Source organism: Zeugodacus cucurbitae, chromosome 5 (genome assembly GCF_028554725.1).
Source record: "Zeugodacus cucurbitae isolate PBARC_wt_2022May chromosome 5, idZeuCucr1.2, whole genome shotgun sequence".
NCBI classification, from domain to species: Eukaryota; Metazoa; Arthropoda; class Insecta; order Diptera; family Tephritidae; genus Zeugodacus; species Zeugodacus cucurbitae.
This window is the reverse complement of record NC_071670.1, coordinates 21373607-21394868: the sequence shown is the minus strand read 5'-3', so window position 1 is coordinate 21394868 and position 21262 is coordinate 21373607. Positions and strand designations below refer to the sequence as shown.

Below are 21262 nucleotides of genomic sequence, written 5' to 3'. Positions count from 1 at the left end.
GATTTAACCTTGGTTTATATTTTAACATTTGTTATTAACAATTATCTCACCATAAAAAAAATTACTCTTTCCAGAACCGTTCCTGCCAACAACCACATTATGCCTCTTGTCAAAGGGTTCGACCACGGTTTGATCTTTATAGCTTTTAAATCCTTGTATTATAATCTGAAATATAACACTTGAAACTCCTTTACTTCTCATAAACGAGTAACGTACCTGTTTGATATGCATTGTAATTTTAATGTTTATAGCTCAACAATTGCAAACATTTGTCTATATACAATGCTTGAGAATAAAGTTTTCCACCAAATGTGAATACAAATCTTGATCTATACAATAGTAAACATAAATAATGTTTAAGATTATACGTTTAAAATTCGATATACACGGTCTCCATCAATTACTATTTCATTTCGATAACAAGAAAAACTTCACCACTAGTTTATACGACAAATCTTTGAACAAACCATGGATAATCTTTGGAACAAACAATAAATGTTGCAGAATAAATACTGAATGCTTCTTTCAGTTGTGAAAATTAATTGACCTGATAACTATTGCTAGCAATTATCTAAATTTGTTGGTTTGTCAGTTACGTTTTCATTTCTAAAAAAATTAAGCAATAAACTTTAACTAAGGGAGATTCAAGACTTGTTCAACATATATATAATTTCAGAGAGATGAATGTAGTCAATATTTTTGTAATAATTTGAAAATATTTTGATACAACTGTCTATCCAAACAAAAATTCTGACTATTACAGTGTTTATTGAATTGAATCAATATTTGTATTCGATTTGTCAATTCTCTGCTTGATATCTATCGCTTGTCAAAAACTCTATATGTGAAAGTAACAACAAAGTTATCCAGTTGAATTCGTACAAGAGAGTATGAGGATACCTCAATAAAATATTCTATCGCCACAACACTATTGCGCATGATCAAGAGCACATTTTCGACCAGGGTTCGTGGTGTAATTTCAGAAACGAGAGTGCATGAAAGACAATAGTGGTAGTCATTTAACGTTGCTTTATATAAAAATAGTAAATTTGTAATACGGCAACATAAGCTAAATGAGCGCTCTTTGGCAATATTGTGGTAGTATCAGCTGATTGTGAATTAATTGTAAGCATGCCTTGAATGCCACTGAAAAGGGTCTCGCATATTTGCAAGATTGTCGTAAAATAAAATTCATTTAAAGTCATCGTTTGTTCAGTCGTTTGTTAGCTTCTTCATTTTAATGGTCACCTTTTAGTCACAGGAAGCGGACATTTGTGTGGTCACCGCCTCGTTACTAAAATTTGGTACCGGTTACTTTTAAAAATAAAAAAGGTTATATGTTTTTATTTTTATTTAGTTAATTGTTTGTAGTATTCGAATTTGAAAATTGGTATGGTATTTTAAATTATTAATAATTATTATGAATTAATTTTTAAATATTGGTATTTCAGTATAAAGTAAACTTTCATTTATACATGTTTATAAAATTTACATATTTTACATATAAAGTTGACAATTTTTCAAAAGTTTTAATTATTGATTTTGAATGTTGTTATACAATACAAATTAATTTTCACTACAATTCCTACTGTTATTAATATTCGTACACTTTAAATTAATAAAGTTAGTGCAATTGCGAACGTTCAAAATTTGTAAATTAACAATCAATCAACAATTCCTTCCTGACACAAAGGACTGCGAGTGCTTCTTACAACATACTTCGAATTCTATTTCGAATTTGTATTGTAAGATTGATGAGCGATTGCAGTATATGTTGAAGAACTGCTGGTAGGATTCCCCGCACCCATACCAAGTATAGCTATCTTCCTATGTGGGAGTATTACTTTATATCCGCTTTGTTGTTCCGAATTTTGTTTATTGTTATCACCAGAAGAAAACCGAAAACCTATACAGTATCATAACAAAGCCATAAATAAAGTTATGAAAATAAAATTTGGAATATAGGATCGCATTAAGGAGGGGCACATTCTCATGTATTTTTTTTTAAGTGGGCGTGGCAGGGTTTTTTGTATATATCTCGCAAACCAATAAAGCTATATAAACCAAACTTTCTGTAGTCGTTTCTATTATCCACTTCTTAATACAGTCCAAAGAGAAATCGGATAATAACCACGCCCATCTCCCATACAAAGGTTAGGTTGAAAATTACTAAAAGTGCGTTAACTCGCTAACGAAAAACGTTAGAAACACAAAATTTCACAGAAATGATAGCAGAAGGAAGCTGCACTCAGATCTTTTTACAAAATGAAAGGGCGTGGCATCGCCCACTTATGGGTCAAAAACCATATCTCAGGAACTACTCGACATATTTCAATGAAATTCGGTATATAATAATTTCTTGACACCCTGATGACATGTGTGGAAAATGGATGAAACCACGACAACTTTTCAATTTTTCATGTAACTCAATTTTGAACTCCGTCTTATTTCTTCACTTTATAATATATACATAGGGAACCAATAAGATAGCGGAATAATACTTTACACAAATCGTGCATATCATATCTGGCTTCGCTTGTGAAAATATTGTCGAAAACGGACTATAACTTTTCAAGGCCCCAGATATCGAACATGTTGAACTTAACTTTTTTTTTGGTGATGAAAATGAGTGAAATCGGTTCAGGAATTACCTATAGGCTAAGGCATACTATATGATGATTTTCGTTTTTTTGTTGGACTTTATGCCGAATATATGGGTAAAATTGTGTGTGATCTTAATAAAAATATAGCAATAAATTGCGAGAGTATAAAATGTTCGGTTACACCCGAACTTAGCCTTTCCTTACTTGGTTAATAATAAATTTGATGAACAAATATATATATGTACATATGTACATAAATAGATTCATAGATACCTATGTATGTAAGTACATTAAATTGTTATTGCATTTTTTCCTATAATGGTAAAAAATAGTCAAATATTTGCATATATGCACATCTGAATGCAGTCTCCTTTAAGGGGTTAGGTGGGTTTAAGAGGTTGAAAACATGAGCATATTTACATTTTTTTATGTATACAATCATATATTTCATTCAGCATATTAAAGATACATATTTAAGCAGTATTTTGTGAAATTTATATTTACAAATTCCAAAAACTTAGCCGTTGGTAAGTCATCTTCTATGCAGTGTTTGAAACAAGGTTTTTGCCGTGAACTTCTTAACTCGTTATTGGTTCATCCAAATCAACAAACCAAAAAAAATTTCTTAATGATCGAATGAAAAAAAGATTAAAACTGAATTCTTGATAGATATTGGACAAAGAAACTATAATAACATTCATAGTAAAATTTTCGCCATATACTGACTGGAAAAAATAGTTGCAATAAAGATGTGTGGAAATTTTTCACCAGAATCACTTCATAACTTCAAGAAATCGTGGCCACTGAACTCAAAATTCGAGTTTTGAGATAAATCCGTTTAAAGTTTTACATTCTTGAAATTTTAATCATATCCATTTCAAACTTTTGGATAATATTTAAATATTGTACTATTTAATAAGAAAAAAATTTCTAATTTTGATTCCCACGTAATCGCTTAATCGCGTCGTAGAACGCTTTGCTTTCCAAGAACCATTTACTACAATTATATTCCTTTAAAATTCTCTGCAGCACCCGGTCAAACATAGTTAGCTGTAAAAAGAAAATTTACTATAGATATAAAATAATATGAGTAACAAATTATTAATACGATTTATTTTTTTATTTAAATCGACTTGAAAATCAAATGCAACTCTGCGACAAGAACGTACGATATGTGTTCTTTGTCTGTGATTGGCTGAATTTTTTGATAAAATAGCATTAATACTACTAGACGAAAGATGGCGCTGCTGAAAAATAATAATCAGCTGATGAAATTACCAACTTCTTATGAAAAGCAAAAAACAAAAATGTATAACAGCTGATCGTAATTCGAGTAACCGGCAGTATAAACGGCAGAAATGGGTTTCTCGATTTAAATTTAAATTGATCAATTTATTTGGCTGTCTTAAAACGCTATTAATGTATGTTGCCACTCTAACTACCGACTTTGATACTTAACTACAAAAAGTTGGAAACTACATAGATCGAGAATGCGGATGTTTGTTATTTGGGTTGAATACATGTGTTTTTATGAGAGGTGCTTTCGTATGTTTTCGCAATCAAAAAAAAAAAATTTTTTTTTGAAAAATTTCAACTTTCATGCGCTGGCACAGCAACCTTCCCATTCCTAAGAATAGCAACCAACATTACGTTACTTACTATCTTGTGTACTTTAATTATTTAAGCTCGTTTTCTTCGCTACAATATAAGTATTTTGTGAAACATACTATTTATTAATTTATTAATAATATATTTATCAAATATTTAAAGTAATTTTTTAAGTTTAAATTTTCCTTCAGTTTCTTAGTTTGAGGTGTTCTTTGTATATCACTAAAAATTGAAAGTCGTCGTCTATGTTATTTAGTTCCTTTTCAAACTTGCAAATAAAAAGTATGTATGTGTATCACCGCCCCGACAGAAGAAAAGAACGATGTGACCAAAGATACTTTCTATGAGCGCCTAGAACGCACCTATGAGTGCTGCAAGATATTGTCTTTGGCACAACAATCGGAAAATTCAGCCTCCATTACGAAACATCGCCAAGTGGCCTGAGGCTGATCGACTTCGCTGGGGCCCGAAATATGGTCGTCTATAGTACTAGATTCCAGCATAAGAAAATACATCAAGCTACTTGGCTGTCCCCCGATCGAATCACACGCAACCAGATCGATCATGTTGTGATAGATGGACGACATGTATGTAGTGTTTTTAATGTGTACGCTCCGTGGTTCGCATCGAGAAGCTGCAATCACAGCCGACAGCCGAACGATTTTTCTAATCGTCTTGCACTATTGCTCTCTGAGAGCATTCATCAGCAACTCGGTATAAGGGAACTGTAGGATGACATATCAAACACCTTACGGTGGTGTGATGAGGATTGTCGTCTCGCAGTGGAGAGAAAACAGATTGCCATGTTTCGATCGACCGCAACACGAGCGGGATGGGAAAGATACCGAGAGCTGAAGAGGGAAGCAAGACGCATTTGCAGACATAAAAAAAAGAGGTCGAAATGCGTGAGTATGAAGAGCTTGACAAGCTGGCTGACAGAGGTAATGCTCGAAAATTCTACGAAAAGATCGTGCGACTTACAGAAAGTTTCAAGACCGGAGCACACTCCTGTAGGACTCCCAGAGGTGATCTAGTGCTTGATGCCCAGAGTACACTGAGTTTGTGGAGGAATCACTTCTCCGACCTGGTGAATGGCAGTGAAAGTACAACACCAGGAGATGGCGAACCCGACTCCCCAACCGATGAGGATGGAACACACGTTCCATTACCCGACCATGAAGAAATTTGAGTAGCAATTACCCGCTTGAAGAACAACAAAGCGGCGGGGCCGATGGATTACCGACCGAGTCATTCAAATACGGGGGCGAAGAACTGATAAGGTGCATGCATCACCTTCTTTGCGAAACATGGTCGGAAGAAAGCATGCCCGCCGATTGGAAACTTAGTGTACTCTGCTCAATCCACAAAAAGGGATACAATATGCGCCAAATACCGTGGGATAAGCCTCCTTATCATCGCTTATAAGGTTCTATCGAGCGTACTGTGTGAACGACAAAAGCCCACTGTCAGCAAACTGATTGGACCTTATCAGTGTGGCTTTAGACCTGGAAAAACAACAACTGACCATATATTCATCGTGCGACAAATCTTGGAGAAGACCCGTGAAAAGAGGATCGACACACACCATCTCTTTGTCGATTTTAAAGCTGCTTTCGACAGCACGAAAAGGAGCTGCCTTTACGCCGCGTTGTCTGAATTTGATAAGAACGCAAAACTAATACGGCTGTGTAAGCTGATGTTCAGCAACACCAAAAGCTCCGTCAGGATCGAGAAGAACCTCTTCGAGCGATTTGATACCAAACGAGCTTTCAGACAAGGTGACTCGATATCGTGTGACTTCCTGTGTGGAAAGTTAAACAGAGAAGGTACAATCTTCTATAAGAGTGTACAGCTACTGGCGAACGCCGCGCTGTTTGTTCTGCTTTTCCCACCTGGAAGCGAATGGTGAACGAAGACAAGACGAAATATCTCCTGTCATCAAACAAACAGTCAGCGCATTCGCGTCTTGGCTCCCACGTCACTGATGACAGTCATAACTTTGAAGTTGTAAATAATTTCGTTTATCTGAAACCAGCATTAATAGCAATAACAATGTCAGCAGAATCACTCTTGCCAACAGGTCCTATTTTGGATTGAGTAGGCAATTGAAATTTTTATTCCTCTCTTGACGAATAAAAATCTAACTCTGCAAGTCCCTCATCATTCCCGTCCTACTTTATGGTTCAGAAGCGTGGACGATGTCAACATCAGATGAGGTGAAACTAAGAGCTTTCGAGAGAAAGATTTTGCGCAAGCTTTATGGTGCTCTGAACATTGGCATTGAATATCGCAGACGATGGAACGATGAGCTTTACGATTTATGCGACGACATTGACATAGTACTGCGAATAAAAAGACCGCGGCTACGCTGTCTAGATCATGTTGTTCGAATGGACGAAAATGCTCCAGCTCTGAAAGTGTTCGATACAGTACCCGCCGGAGGAAGCCGTGGAAGAGGGAGACCTCCACTCCGATGGAATGACCAGGTGGATAAGGACCTGGCTACACTTGGTGTTAGTAATTGGCGCTGTTGTGAACTCGGCTATAACCGCGTAAGCACTGTCTACGCCAGGCAAAAAGAAGATGTGTATCACCTTGTATACAGCTGTCAACTCATACAAAAGCGCATTTATGGAGGTGCTCAAAATATATGCAATCTACTGTTTTACCACCACACCCTCACTGTTCGAACATGAAAGCCGTCTTGCTTTAAATTTTTTTTTTTCAAGCAAGGAGTGTTTCAAGTTGATGCTAAAGAAATAATCGACTGACCATAGAGTACTTCTATTTTCAAATTAAAAGTTTCAAAATTTCAAAATTAACGAATATAAAGTTGAAATATGTGAATAATTTTTACACAAACGGTTAATTTTATAGAACATAAATCTCCCGACGTATCTGCAGACTGATTAAAAAATTAAGGCTCATGAATCGATTTTGGCGATATGTTGTTGTCTTAATGACGGAATCTCTTTAACTAGTTTTGAATACCAAGTTGCTTGCAGTCTACGTCAATCAATTTTGACAAGGGCGCATAGCAATGCATGTTCGCGAAAACTTTCGTTTTTTTACCATCGGTGTACACACATGTTTGGTGTTTTTTTTTTTTTTTTTTTTTTTTTTTTTTTTTTTTTGTTTTCGGAGGGGGAATCTTCAAAAGATACCGTTATATCGGAAACGGCATGCACGATTCATCCTATTCACTATGAAGCAGGACGCCTACGTACTAAACCCTAAACTCCGTCTCCTATCGCTTTCGTTTTTTCCCTTACGGTACCACCGCTAGGCATTTCATCGCAAGGGTAAGCTTTATCCAGTTGGCTCTACTATTCCTCGCTCTCCATCCGTCTCTCTCGATTACGTTGCCACTCATTCCTTCTTAACTCTATTACAGCTTTTGCTGTCCACTCGCTCACTCGGTTCCATACGAGTTGCGATTGTAGCATATGCGGTACGATATTTCCTGGAGTCAGGCGCACTTTTAGTTTGGTGTGTATAGCTCTGTATGCACACAATTGATTATTTGGATAAGAAAGAACAACAAAATAGGGTACATTTTAAAAGAAAAAAAGATTTTGTTCAAATATTAGGGGGATTCTCTTGCCGTTGCAAAACCATTGCACGGTGCACAGATTGCAAAGTTTTGCAATCCACAAAAACAAATAAAGTATGCAATGGCTGCAAAATATACTACACCAAAATCCATACATATTTTCATACAATGAGTCGTAGCAAAATAAAATAATCTATTTCCATGCATGTTGGTTGGGATTACTTTCGCGATCCGCAGATTCTATCCTGTAATTCAAACAGTCAGTGCTGAACCATTTTCATAGGTGGTGAAATACTTAAATCTGCACAAAAATATTTTTGTATCCCTTTATTTCGAGCTGCGTCTCTGCTTTACGATATTTAATAAACTAAAATCTATTTCAAAGTAAAAACAACAAACATATATATTTGTATTGTCATTTTTGTCAAAAATTTGTCCTTTGACTCATTTCGACCATTGTGAATAGTATACATATGTAAAACAAAATTTGGCAGCACTGAGCAAGTGGCGATAGCATTTTTAATGAGACATCCGCATACCCTATTGTACGAATTCAACTAGATAACATTGTTGTACTTTCACATGTGAATTTTTTGACCGTCTGTCAACAGCAGCGCCTAAAGATAGAGAGCAGAGAAGTGACCAATCGATGACAGCTAATATTGCGACGAAATTCCTGCAAGACGAGTAGAGTTACTTATCTTATGGTGTATTGGTTACCAGTAAAGAAAGTTTGTATTATTTCTTTTGGTCTCTCTTGCAGGAAAAAAAAGTAAAAGTTGTATGGTATTTTACATTTTTAATAACACTGTCCAACAAATGAAGACTTTTTGAATGGAACAGAATAACGACCCCATAATTCTGAAAGGGTATGTTGAGTAGATCATTTTTGTAGAACAAACTTATGGTCCAGCACGTCTGAGTTTTTTTTTACAGTGGGTCAAAGTTTTCATTTTTTGGTCGAAGGGAGAATTATACTATATGAAAAAAATGTTGTAAGTTAATGTCTGAGAGAAATCTTATGGTCAGAGTTGTATTGTGGAATTGTATGAGGATTATTTTTGTGGAAGATCTTAACCCTCTAACTGGTTTCTTTATGGGTCAATTTGACCCTTTTTCGAGAAAATCAAAAAATATCCTTTAAAAAAGGACATTTAAGGATTAAAATATTCTACGAAAATGTTTGGCGGAAAATTTCAGTGGGGGTCACCAAAGACACCATTGTTGTAAATAAAGCTCTTAACGATTGATAAAAAAATTATAATTTTGTTTTAATAGTGCTTTATTATAGTATGTACATATTTATTTTTTTGCTTCAGCAGTAGTAGGACAATGGATTAAAGATTAAACTTAATATGCTTTCCTGTTTTAGCTTGACGTGAATGTTCCGATGTGTCAAGGTTTCTATACAAGCCCCATACGTATTCAGCAAGCATTACAGGTTGGGATTTCCCTTTGAATCTTTCTTCCAATACCTTTATATCCTGATGAATCCTTTCATCGTGTTCATCTGAAACCGCTCCAAGATTTTCTTTAAAAAAATTGAGATGAGAGTGCAGAAATGCAGCTTTAGTGACATCTAAACATCAATATTGTTAAAACCGATTAGCATGCTTTCAATATTTTCTGCATAGTTTTGTGCTTTTGAGTTTCCAAGGAATTCTGATATAACCAGCTGCATAAAGTCAAATGCTGTCTTTTGCATATCCGACAGATGACCATAAAATTCTTCATCTTGTAATAATTTTCTTATATCGGGTCCAACGAGCATTCCTAGAAAACGTAGTTTACATTAAATGAAATAAATTATTTCTTAAAACCGTATTTTACCTTCTTTTAATTTTGCTGCAGATAATCTGGGGAAAATTGTTTGAATGCGTTTGAAAACACACCCTTGTGTATTTAAGCTTTTAGCAGCAGCGGTGGAAGTATGACCTTATCTTTTGGGACAAGAGATTCATGGAATACATTTAAGTCACCAATAATATTTTCTTTACGTTCTTCGAAATATTTAATATGATAATGGCTGCTGGTAGCACGTGAATCCCATTTACAAAGAAAGCACATATATTTTGTGTATCCTGTTTGCATTCCAGTCAATATTGCAATAATTTTGAAGTCTGCGCATACTTCCCATTTATATTTATAGTATTCAATTTTATTTAAGAGATATGAAATATTTGCGTATGTTTCATCCTTTTTTGTGGAATACGCTCAGCTTTCTCTTTTGTTAGTCATAAATCTCTTACAAGATCTTCAAAATAAGCTTGGTCTATCAAATTAGGATATATGTTTAAACCACCAAATGTATGTGTAGGCGGTTGAGGCACCGGAACACCTTCACAGCGCACTTCTGGTAAAATGGCATTATCTACATATCTCTTAATTTGCAAACAGAATCCGCCATGCTTATTTAAGCTTTAATTGTTCTTTTTTTCTATTAATTTTAGTAAAAATCACACCCGATATGTACTGCTTAGTAAGTCAATTATGCTTAATTTTATCACACGCGCTTTGTAAGTCACAGCTGCCTAGACGCGAGAACTCAGTGTTTGGCCCGGCCGAACTTGACGACGTTTTCACCTACTTTGTATATGTTGGCGTGTAATTTTGCCAATTAATCGTAAAGAGCTATATTTACAACAATGGTGTCTTTGGTGACCCCCACTGAAATTTTCCGCCAAACATTTTCGTAGAATATTTTAATCCTTAAATGTCCTTTTTTAAAGGATAATTTTTGATTTTCTCGAAAAAAGGGTCAAATTGACCCATAAAGAAACCAGTTAGAGGGTTAAGATCTTCCACAAAAATAATCCTCATACAATTCCACAATACAACTCTGACCATAAGAATTCTCTCAGACATTAACTTACATATAATATAATTCTCCCTTCGACCAAAAAATTAAAACTTTGACCCACTGTAAAAAAAAACTCAGACGTGCTGGACCATAAGTTTGTTCTACAAAAATGATTAACTCCACATACCCTTTCAGAATTATAGGGTCGCTATTCTGTTCCAAAAATGCTGTTGGACAGTGTAATTATTATAGATTAATTTTTAAATATTAGCATTTCAGTGGAAAGTAAACTTTCATTTTTACAAACGTTTTTGCGGTTATCATTTATATATATATATTTGGCGTAGGAACCGCTTTAAGCGATTATAGCCGAATCCACCAGAGCGCGCCACTCATTCCTCCTTTTTGGTCTTTCCACCGGAGTGGAGGTCGTCCTCTTCCGCGGCTTCCTCCAGCGGGTACTGCATCGAATACTTTCAGAGCTGGAGTGTTTTCTTCCATCCGTACAACATGACCTAGCCAGCGTAGCCGCTGTCTTTTTATTCGCTGAACTATGTCAATGTCGTCGTATAAATCGTACAGCTCATCCTTCCATCGTCTGCGGTATTCGCCGTTGCCAATGTTAAGAGGACCATAAATCTTGCGCAGAACCTTTCTCTCGAAAACCCCAAGAGTCGTCTCATCGGATGTTGTCATCGTCCACGCTTCAGCGCCATACATCAGGACGGGAATAATGAGCGACTTATAGAGTTTGATTTTGGTTCGTCGAGAGAGGACTTTACTTTTCAATTGCCTACTCAGTCGAAAGTAGCACCTGTTGGCAAGAGTGATTCTGCGTTGGATTTCAAGGCTGACATTGTTGGTGTTGTTAATGCTGGTTCCCAGATAAACGAAATTATCTACAACTTCAAAGTTATGACTGTCAACAGTGACGTGGGAGCCAAGACGCGAGTGCGCTGACTGTTTGTTTGATGACAGGAGATATTTCGTCTTGTCCTCATTCACCAACAGACCCATACGTTTCGCTTCTTTATCTAGTCTGGAAAACGCAGAACAAACGGCGCGGTTGTTGCTTCCGGTGATATCAATATCATCGGCATACGCCAGGAGCTGTACACTCTTGTAGAAGATTGTACCCTCTCTATTTAGTTCTGCAGCTCGTATTATTTTTTCCAGCAATAGATTGAAGAAGTCGCACGATAGTGAGTCACCCTGTCTGAAGCCTCGTTTGGTATCGAACGGCTTGGAGAGGTCCTTCCCGATCCTGACGGAGCTTTTGGTGTTGCTCAACGTCAGCTTACATAGCCGTATTAGTTTTGCAGGGATTCCAAATTCAGACATCGCGGCATAAAGGCAGCTCCTTTTCGTGCTATCGAAGGCAGCTTTAAAATCGATAAAAAGATGGTGAGTATCGATTCTTCTCTCTCGGGTCTTTTCCAAGATTTGGCGCATGGTGAATATCTGGTCCATTGTGGATTTTCCAGGTCTAAAGCCACACTGATAAGGTCCAATCAGTTCGTTGACGGTGGGCTTTAGTCTTTCACACAATACGCTCGACAAAACCTTATATGCGATATTGAGGAGACTTATACCACGGTAGTTGGCGCAGATTGTGGGGTCTCCCTTCTTATGGATTGGGCAGAGCACACTAAGATTCCAATCTACAAAGAAGCTGATGCATGCACCTTATCAGTTCTTCGCCGCCGCATTTGAATAGCTCGGTCGGTAATCCATCGGCCCCCGCCGCTTTGTTGTTCTTCAAGCGGGTAATTGCTATTCGAATTTCTTCATGGTCGGGTAATGGAACATCTATTCCATCGTCATCGATTGGGGAATCGGGTTCGCCATCTCCTGGTGTTGTACTTTCACTGCCATTGAGCAGGTCGGAGAAGTGTTCCCTCCATAATCCCAGTGTGCTCTGGACATCCGTTACCAGATTACCTTCTCGGTCCCTACATGATAATGCTCCGGTCTTGAAACCTTCTGTTAATCGCCTCATCTTTTCATAAAATTTTCGAGCATTACCCATGTCGGCCAGCTTTTCAAGCTTTTCATACTCACGCATTTCGGCCTCTTTCTTTTTACGTCTGCAAATGCGTCTCGCTTCCCTCTTCAGTTCTCGATATCTATCCCACCCCGAACGTGTCGTGGTCGATCGCAACGTTGTGAGGTAGGCAGTCTGTTTTCTCTCCACTGCGGAACGACAATTCTCATCGTACCAACTGGTTTTTTGGCGTTGCCGGAGACCAATTGTTTCGGCTGCAGCGGTATGCAATGAGTTTGAGATGCCGTTCCACAGCTCCCTTATATCGAGATGCTGATGAGTGCTCTCAGAGAGCAGGAGTGCAAGTCGAGTAGAAAATCGTTCGGCTGTGGGTTGTGATTGCAGCTTTTCGACGTCGAACCTTCCTTGTGTTTGTTGACGGGCGTTCTTTGCTGCACAGAGCCGAGTCAATGTTTAGTCCTCGGAGCGTACGACAATCAGAAACACTGGAGACATGTCGTCCATCTATCACAAAAAAAACCTCCAAACCTTGAAAAACCTCGCTTTGATGCGGATTGTGACAAGACGTTCATCCACCGGGGTGAATGCCTGGACTCGGCGACGTATTCTCTCTCTCACTACAAATCCAACACCAAATTTGCGCTCCTTTATATGGCCGCTGTAGTAGATGTCACAAGGACCCACCTTCTTCCGTCCTTGTCCCGTCCATCGCACTTCTTGGACGGCGGTGATGTCAGCCTTTAGTTGTGTGATGACATCAACCAGCTGGGCATAGGCACCTTCCCAATTAAGAGTCCGGACATTCCAGGTGCATGCCCAAAAATCATGATCCTTAGTACGTTTGCAGGGGTCGTCATCAAAAGGGGGGTTTCTCATCCGAGGCTCGGTGTTTGTTTTCATTGGGGAGATTTTTTTATGTGGTGGGTCCCAAGCCCTACGCACTACCGCAGAAGCGGGCTTCGCCTTCTCACTTTAGCTCGCCTCCAAACGGATGTCTGTTAGCTACCCAGGGGATACTTGGTCTAAAACCGGAAGTCGTGAGCTGCTTGAGTCATATGCAAAAGAATCGTTCCTGGCCACTCCCAAGTGAATGGCAATCAGAAACTCTCCTCACTTGCGTGAACTTCTACATATGACCCCATCCATACATATGACCCCATTTTATACATTGACAAAATTTACATATTTTACATATAAAGTTAGGCTTCGCCTTCTCACTTTAGCTCGCCTCCAAACGGATGTCTGTTAGCTACCCAGGGGATACTTGGTCTAAAACCGGAAGTCGTGAGCTGCTTGAGTCATATGCAAAAGAATCGTTCCTGGCCACTCCCAAGTGAATGGCAATCAGAAACTCTCCTCACTTGCGTGAACTTCTACATATGACCCCATCTATACATATGACCCCATTTTATACATTGACAAAATTTACATATTTTACATATAAAGTTAGTATTAATTATTAACTTTTTATAATTTACAATTTCTCAAAAGTTTTAAGTATTGTTTTTTTTGTGTTGTTATGTTTGGTTGGTTGGTTGAAAAGGAGGCGAAGAGAGCCTGGCCGAAAGCGGCCGCACTTAGGCCATTATTAGGCCCATTGTGCTCCCCGAAGGTACCCTGATAAGCGTCACCTGAACAACTCGGTCAATTTAACGAAGTTTCTGAGTTTATTCCATCCCTGCTGTCCTATTTCTCTTAGGTTAGAGTAATGGGAGCCTTGGAAGGTATCTCTTCTTAAACGACAGAAGGCCGGGCATTCGCAGAGATAATGCTCTAGTGTCTCATCATCTTCCGCGCACGCCCTGCATTGCGCCGATTCTACTATGCCAAGTCTCTGCAGCTGGCCTCTTAGAGGCAGGTGCCCCGTGATGACCCCTGTGATACAGCTTAGTTCTCTTTTGCTTAAAGTAAGAAGTTTTTTGGTCTGTCCAGTGTCAACACTACCCCATAGTAGCTTTGTGGTGCGACTCGTGTTGCACATGTTCCAGGACCTGAGCTGTTCCCCTAGCATCCATTGCTTTAGGCAGTGCTTTAGAGAACTGAAAGGTCTGGGGCAGTTTAAGGGAACTGTATTCCCAGCTGCACCTGAGCGAGCCAACTCATCTGCCTTTTCGTTTCCTTCTATACCTATATGACCGGGTACCCAGATAATGCTAACTGAGTTTTCTCCCGCTAGTATATTAATTGCCTCTTTGCATGATCTAACGCATTGAGACTTTGTATTGGCGCAGCAGATAGCCTTAATCGCGGCTTGGCTATCCACAAGAAAGTTGATGGACCTGTTTGCTTGGGTGCAGGCCCACCTAGCTCCTTCCCTTATTCCGACAATCTCAGCTTGGAATACCTAATTGTAGTCGTTTAGCTTTAAGCTTCTTTCTGTGTGTGGGTATTTACAGAAGAAGCCTGCTCCCGTTCCTGTTTCACCTTTTGATCCGTCGGTGAATATATAGATTTCATTCTTCTCCGCTGGGGAAGGAGAATGTTGCTTTAATTTCCTCAACAGTCTCGGTTTCCCGGTCACAGGATCAATCCAAACCGAGTTCAGTGACAAAATTTATTATGATCCCATGTCCCCATTGGTGCAATGTTTGGGTCCAGTGGCCCAAGATCGTTAGCCTACACGCTGTAAGCGCTGCAACATACTTCACTTGGATATGTATTGGACGAATATCAAGGATAACCTCCAAGGACTTTGTACAATACAAATTAAATTTCTCTACTATTACGATTGTTACATATATTCGTACAGTCATTTGTATATCCATGCTAATTTAACAATATTTTACACTTATATTAATAAATTGAGTGCTATTGCGTACGTTCAAAATTTATAAATTTACAATCTCAATATTAAATATGATAAATTGTAAGTTCAGCCTAATAATGCCTCCATAATCAAATCAAAAGTAAGATGAACAACTTCGGCGCCTCAATGTTCTTTTTAGAGCTCTGTTAATTATCCATTGTGTAGGTTCAAGGGCATCATAGGAGACACTGTGTTTAGCACCTCGAAAATAAGTGTTGCTACTCCAAAAGTCCGATGTAATTTGTAGCACATCATCCGATGCCTGAAAAATATTTGAAGTTGGTTAGAAATAATTAAAATATCTATCTTCGTAGAACAAACCTTGTAATTTGCGGGATGCGTTGCGCGAATTTGACTTTTATTCTGAAATGGAATGTATTATTTGTTCCTGCTGCTACATTTGTTACAGCATGTGGCGATAATCCACCAATATTATATGCATGGGAATATTAATACCAACTCTGTTAAATAATAAGATTATCAAAATTATTGTTTTGTTTTTGTTTTGCAATTAAATTCGTTTCAATAATACCTGTTGCTGTAGCATATTTGGTGTTGTATTTCTAGGTGCATCATTTTTGTTACTTCCTGACACAAAGGACTACGAGTGCTACTTCCATCATACGTCGAATTCGAATTTGTATTGTATGATTGATGAGCGATTGCCGTTGTATGTCTTGAAGAACTGCTGGTAGGATTCCCCGCACCAATACCTTCCAATATGGGAATATATGGGTGGTATCCAGCTTACGCCTTAGTTTTTCTTCCGAAGTTTGCAAATATCTGAAAATTATAATAAAAAGATAAAAGTAGATTCTAACAAAAGATTTTATATATAAGGTTTGATATTATCAACTTACCCATCAGCCTAAAGTGGCATAATCCTTGTTCTGCTTCTCCTTTTAGTTTTGCATATGTTGCATAGCTCTGGCAAAGATTCTACTGCAAATGTGAATTATATGAATAATAAATTTAAATAAATTATAAAATAGTATTTAGAATATAGTTGATCTCAAAATTTTGGCACTATTGCATTTCACGGATTTGGAATTGTAAATTGCAAAATATGCTACACGTTCAATATTTATCACGAGATTCACGATCCATAATCTGGATTTCAAAATATTTATATACTTTGTGATATGGATCATAATCCATCATATTGTAACGGATTTCCAAATCTGTCGTTTAGGTTGAAACTCTGCCCTTAGTTCGATCACTGGATTGTCAAATAAAAGTTAAACTTCAATGGCTACATATATGCTCATCTTGTTTTATAATTCCTTATAACTTAACAGTTTATTACTCAATACTCTACTTTACAACTGTAATTTATAACTTGTTCACATTTTACTCGACAACTCTATCCTTAGAATTGTCCTTACTCGACAACTCCCTTATTAGAACTGTGTCTTGCTGCCAATCCGTCGGCCCCTATATAGTCGCCGGCAGAACATTGCCACTCAAACATTCTGGAACGACGACGATCGATGTCTGGATAAATCCGGTAATTTATCGATTTCGTTTGACGATTCCAGCCTGTTCTGGTACCACCTTCGTTACAACCCAGCAAGTCATGGGTACTGAAACTCCAACACATTCAAAGAAATTTTAATAACACCACTACATACACACATACGAAACAAAGGGTAAAATGTGCATAAACATTTAACTCAACTCTTCTCTCGTACATCACCCCGAATGAGAGAAAGAAACAACCAAAGTTCTCGTGTGTTTGATTGAACAAGTTTTGTTTTGAGCTATATCATGGCTGCTTGTGAAGTATTATTTTGCGTGTTTTATTTAATTCAGTGATCTGCAGCCTAATTAAAGTTTAAATTTTTGAAGCACGCATTTTTAAATAAGTAAAACGTAAAATAAAAGTTTTCTAAAGCCAAAAGATGGAATTGAATAGGGTGATACAGTAATACTTCATTGTACTGTCAATTCGAAGCACGCAATAGAAGCTACGCCAACAATGGTCAACATCAAGGGCGAAACCATTGAATACGTAAATAATTGTTGAATATAATAATATTATCTTGCCTTGAATTCTAAAATTTTCCATACAGATATTTCAAACCTCATACTGCGCGTTAAAGGTACGCAACCTAATCGGTGCCACTTATAGTAACAGCATAGAACTTTCGAAGCGATGAAATATGTGCTGCAAGCAAATTCAGAACTATGGATGCAAACGCTGCTACACGGAACATAAATCATTGACACACCAAATACTAGGTTTAATGTCACTTTTTTACGTGCAATTAAACCTTTTGGTTTAGGTGATTTTGAAACCGTTTATCATCGTGACGTGTGTCAACAGGGCATTGCCAATGAGCAAGAGGGCATATGCATATGCAGTATTTTTGCACTTACCGGCACCTCAGTTGGCCATACCAGCAACTGAAACATAGAAATCAAAGGGTAAATTTAAGTGAATGTTTGTGATTATAAAAATTTAAAAACTTTTTCTATGTTTAATTAGGAGGAATTTTTTGATTAATTTTCACCTTGTATTGAGGAATCATAACGTTGTTGTATCGTTTTACAAGGATATGGATTCACCGAAATTAGTTCAATGGAAATACTACAGCAAAAGCATGGATGTTAAGACTTGAACGGTGCCGTGCTAGATTTAGATTTCCTGAAACATAAGGTAATTATTACCAACTTTTATTACAAACTTTATAAAAATTCAAATTTTACTTTATATTTTATATAAACCCTTCTCCCAGATGAATCTAATACTAGTGAAATTAATGAAAGAACAGATCTTATAAAAACTCCTAAAGAAACCAAAATAGTCCTCACATAATGTGCGCAGCTTACACATCCAGGCCGCTCGGGGTATTTGACATTTGCCACTCTTCCTCCAGCCTTTGTCAGATAGCAAAAATTGCATAATGTGCGCAGTTTACACATCCAGGCCGCTCGGGGTATTTGACATTTGCCACTCTTCCTCCAGCCTTTGTCAGATAGCAAAAATTGTTCAAATATTCAATACGTTTACATATGTATATTGTGTAGTACGATAATACATGTATAAAGTAAATATAATAATAAACACCTAAATGGCATGATATTTTAAATAAATATAAAATATAATTAATGATTTTGTTATTATATTCTCATTTGGGATTTTGGTAGAACTAACCGAAAATAGCGGGTATAGTTTCTAGGCTTCTGGGGGTCGCAGTACTGAAAGTGCACGTGCAGTTTTCGTTCGAAGTTTTGGGTCTTTCATCCGTGATTGTACCAATAGCATTCCCAAAATTGTGCAAGAGGTATATATACATTGCTAAATGATGAATGTAATGTGCAAGAAAGGGATGAACGATCACACGTACACAAGAGTTTCGTGTACTTTTATCAATTCGCCCTTAAGAATGGCATAGAAACTTTCATTGAAACTGCGGGTACCGTTCCCTGGCATTTCACCGAAGAATTCGCCTGTACCTGTCTTGCAAGGAATGCTGTAACGAATTTCCAAACTTAATCGTTTACGCTGAAACTCTACCCAGAGTTCGATCACTGGATTGTCAAACAGAAGTTACTAATTAAAGGCTATAAAATAATCTTTATTTCTAAATCCTCATAAATTAACACTTTATTACTCAATACTCTACTTTACAACTCTAACTTATAACTTGTTTACACTTTACTCGACAACTCTCTCCATAGAATTGTCCTCAGTTGACAACTCTCTTATTAGAACTGTGTGTTGCTGCCAGTCCGACAGCCCTTATATAGTCGATTGTAAGCGATACATCGGCTGTCGAACATTCTGGCAACTACGAATATCGATGTCTAGATACATCTAGAAATTTATCGATTTCGATTGTCAATTCTGATTTGTTATAGTGCCATTTTCGTTACACTGCCCTCAACTTAAGTCTGATCGTCCCGATTAGACATACTTCTAGAACTAAACGCTTAGCATTTCTTCCCTTAATTTTATCCTCCAGGACACTGTCGTCCTCCCCAACGTTCCCCCTCAATTTTCATCAATCCCAAACCTTAAATCATTCAGTAACCAAAAATTATACTCGCAGTCGTCTACGCCGTTGATTCCTGTACAGCAGGCCGATAAGCCAGGAACATGGATTTATGAACACCCTCTATACCTGTGGTGATACCTGTCCACCAGCTTTCTAAAATGCTCTTCCAAAATTCGGATGAATCTTTCCACCATGATATCGGATCGTGGATGTGATGCAGCTTCAAATATTTTTCGGACACATAGCTTCTGTTACATCTCCCAACTTTTGATGTCCACGCCCTCCATTTCGTCAGTCTCTTGGTTTAGAATTGGGAATTTCTCCGTCCTACCCATCAAACCACTCCTGATTGTAAACGAATGTCGTAATCTTGTCTTCTATCATTCTTGTGTAACCCTACGTATGAATGGAACACATGTGCACCCTACAAGACGGAGCTAACTCATACACCACTACACATGCAAATTTTTGAGCTTTTTCCAACACATACACATTGCTAACATTTTGTAGTTAAATGGCAATCTCGGTAGTTAGAGTAGCAAAATTCATTAACCCTAATTTTTGTATGTGTAAGAGAGAGATACAATGAACCATTCGAAAATCGCCGCCATGACCGCTGTTCATTACAAAATACAATTTTAGGTGAATGGATGTAAGTGCGTTTTAAATATTTCTTTTATTTTGTTAAGTGTTTTTGGATATTTTTCGAATTTATAAATGCATTTATTTGTGTTATTTTTGTTATTTGTTTTTATAATTTCCCAGGCGTTCGCTCATTCGGCTTAACAATGATCGTGTTGAATGAAAACAAGCACACAAAAGAGCAAACTCAACGTCTATGAGCAAACTCAACACATGTGAATAAACTCACTGTGCTTGAATAAATGCGCAACCAGCAGCGCTACTGGTTTTGTAAAATCCGTTGGCACACACACATGCATATATACATATATATACGTACATATATAATTGTATATGTATACCAAAGAACTGCAAAACTCACTTTTTCCTTGAATCAGCTCATACGCAAAAGTTTCTATTCACTTCCAATCACTGAGCGAAAGTGAGCTAAAATTTTCGTGAAGTGAGCGAACGTGAGCTAAACATTTCGTGAAGTGAGCAAACGTGAGCAAAGCATTTCGGACCGAAGGCTCACATTGTACGCGAATGAGCGGTTCGGTAACATGAGCTGATTTTTTCTCAACGCTGTGCTTCGCTCAGTAATTGGAATTGAATACAAACTTTTGCGTATGAGCTCATTCAAGGAAAAAGTGAGTTTTGCAGTTCTCTGATCTTAATACGCACTAACTCAACATGCACATATACGCATTTATATTACCATGTTATTTTCCATTGTTTTCTGCGTTGTTGTTATATATTGCACCAATGCTAAATCCAAAAACCTGAAATTATTTAAATTTTCTAATTTGTACTATGTATTAAAAATAGGTGAAACATACCTCCACCGTCACCTCCTTGCTCTTCCTTTGCTGTGCACACACGTATAACTAGAATGAAATTATTTAAATTATAAAAACAAATAACAAAAATAACACAAATAAATGCATTTATAAATTCGAAAAATATCCAAAAACACTTAACAAAATAAAAGAAATATTTAAAACGCACTTACATCCATTCACCTAAAATTGTATTTTGTAATGAACAGCGGTCATGGCGGCGATTTTCGAATGGTTCATTGTATCTCTCTCTTACACATACAAAAATTAGGGTTAATGAATTTTGCTACTCTAACTACCGAGATTGCCATTTAACTACAAAATGTTAGCAATGTGTATGTGTTGGAAAAAGCTCAAAAATTTGCATGTGTAGTGGTGTATGAGTTAGCTCCGTCTTGTAGGGTGCACATGTGTTCCATTCATACG

The 21262-nt window shown here is 37.4% G+C and overlaps 1 protein-coding gene and 1 long non-coding RNA gene across 3 annotated transcripts in view; one reads left to right on the top strand and one right to left on the bottom strand.

Moving 5' to 3' along the window:
* Positions 1–486, bottom strand: part of LOC105220133 (structural maintenance of chromosomes protein 3) — a 32568-nt gene extending 32082 nt beyond the window's left edge. The window contains exons 1-3 of one of the 2 annotated variants that reach the window (XM_011196549.3): positions 468–486; positions 217–329; positions 51–165 (exon numbers count right to left, since the gene is read on the bottom strand). In XM_011196549.3, coding sequence (XP_011194851.1) covers positions 51–165; positions 217–231 — 130 coding nt within the window. In that variant the 5' untranslated portion in view covers positions 232–329; positions 468–486. Of the gene's footprint in view, positions 1–50; positions 166–216; positions 330–404; positions 435–467 lie in introns of those variants that run through there. The other variant, XM_029045638.2, reaches the window with a different exon arrangement.
* Positions 487–16325: 15839 nt separating this feature from the next.
* On the top strand, positions 16326–18760 carry LOC128922335 (uncharacterized). The gene is made up of 3 exons (XR_008471571.1): positions 16326–17386; positions 17448–18034; positions 18114–18760. It is a non-coding gene; the product is annotated as an uncharacterized LOC128922335 (long non-coding RNA).
* The last annotated feature ends 2502 nt before the right edge of the window (positions 18761–21262 follow it).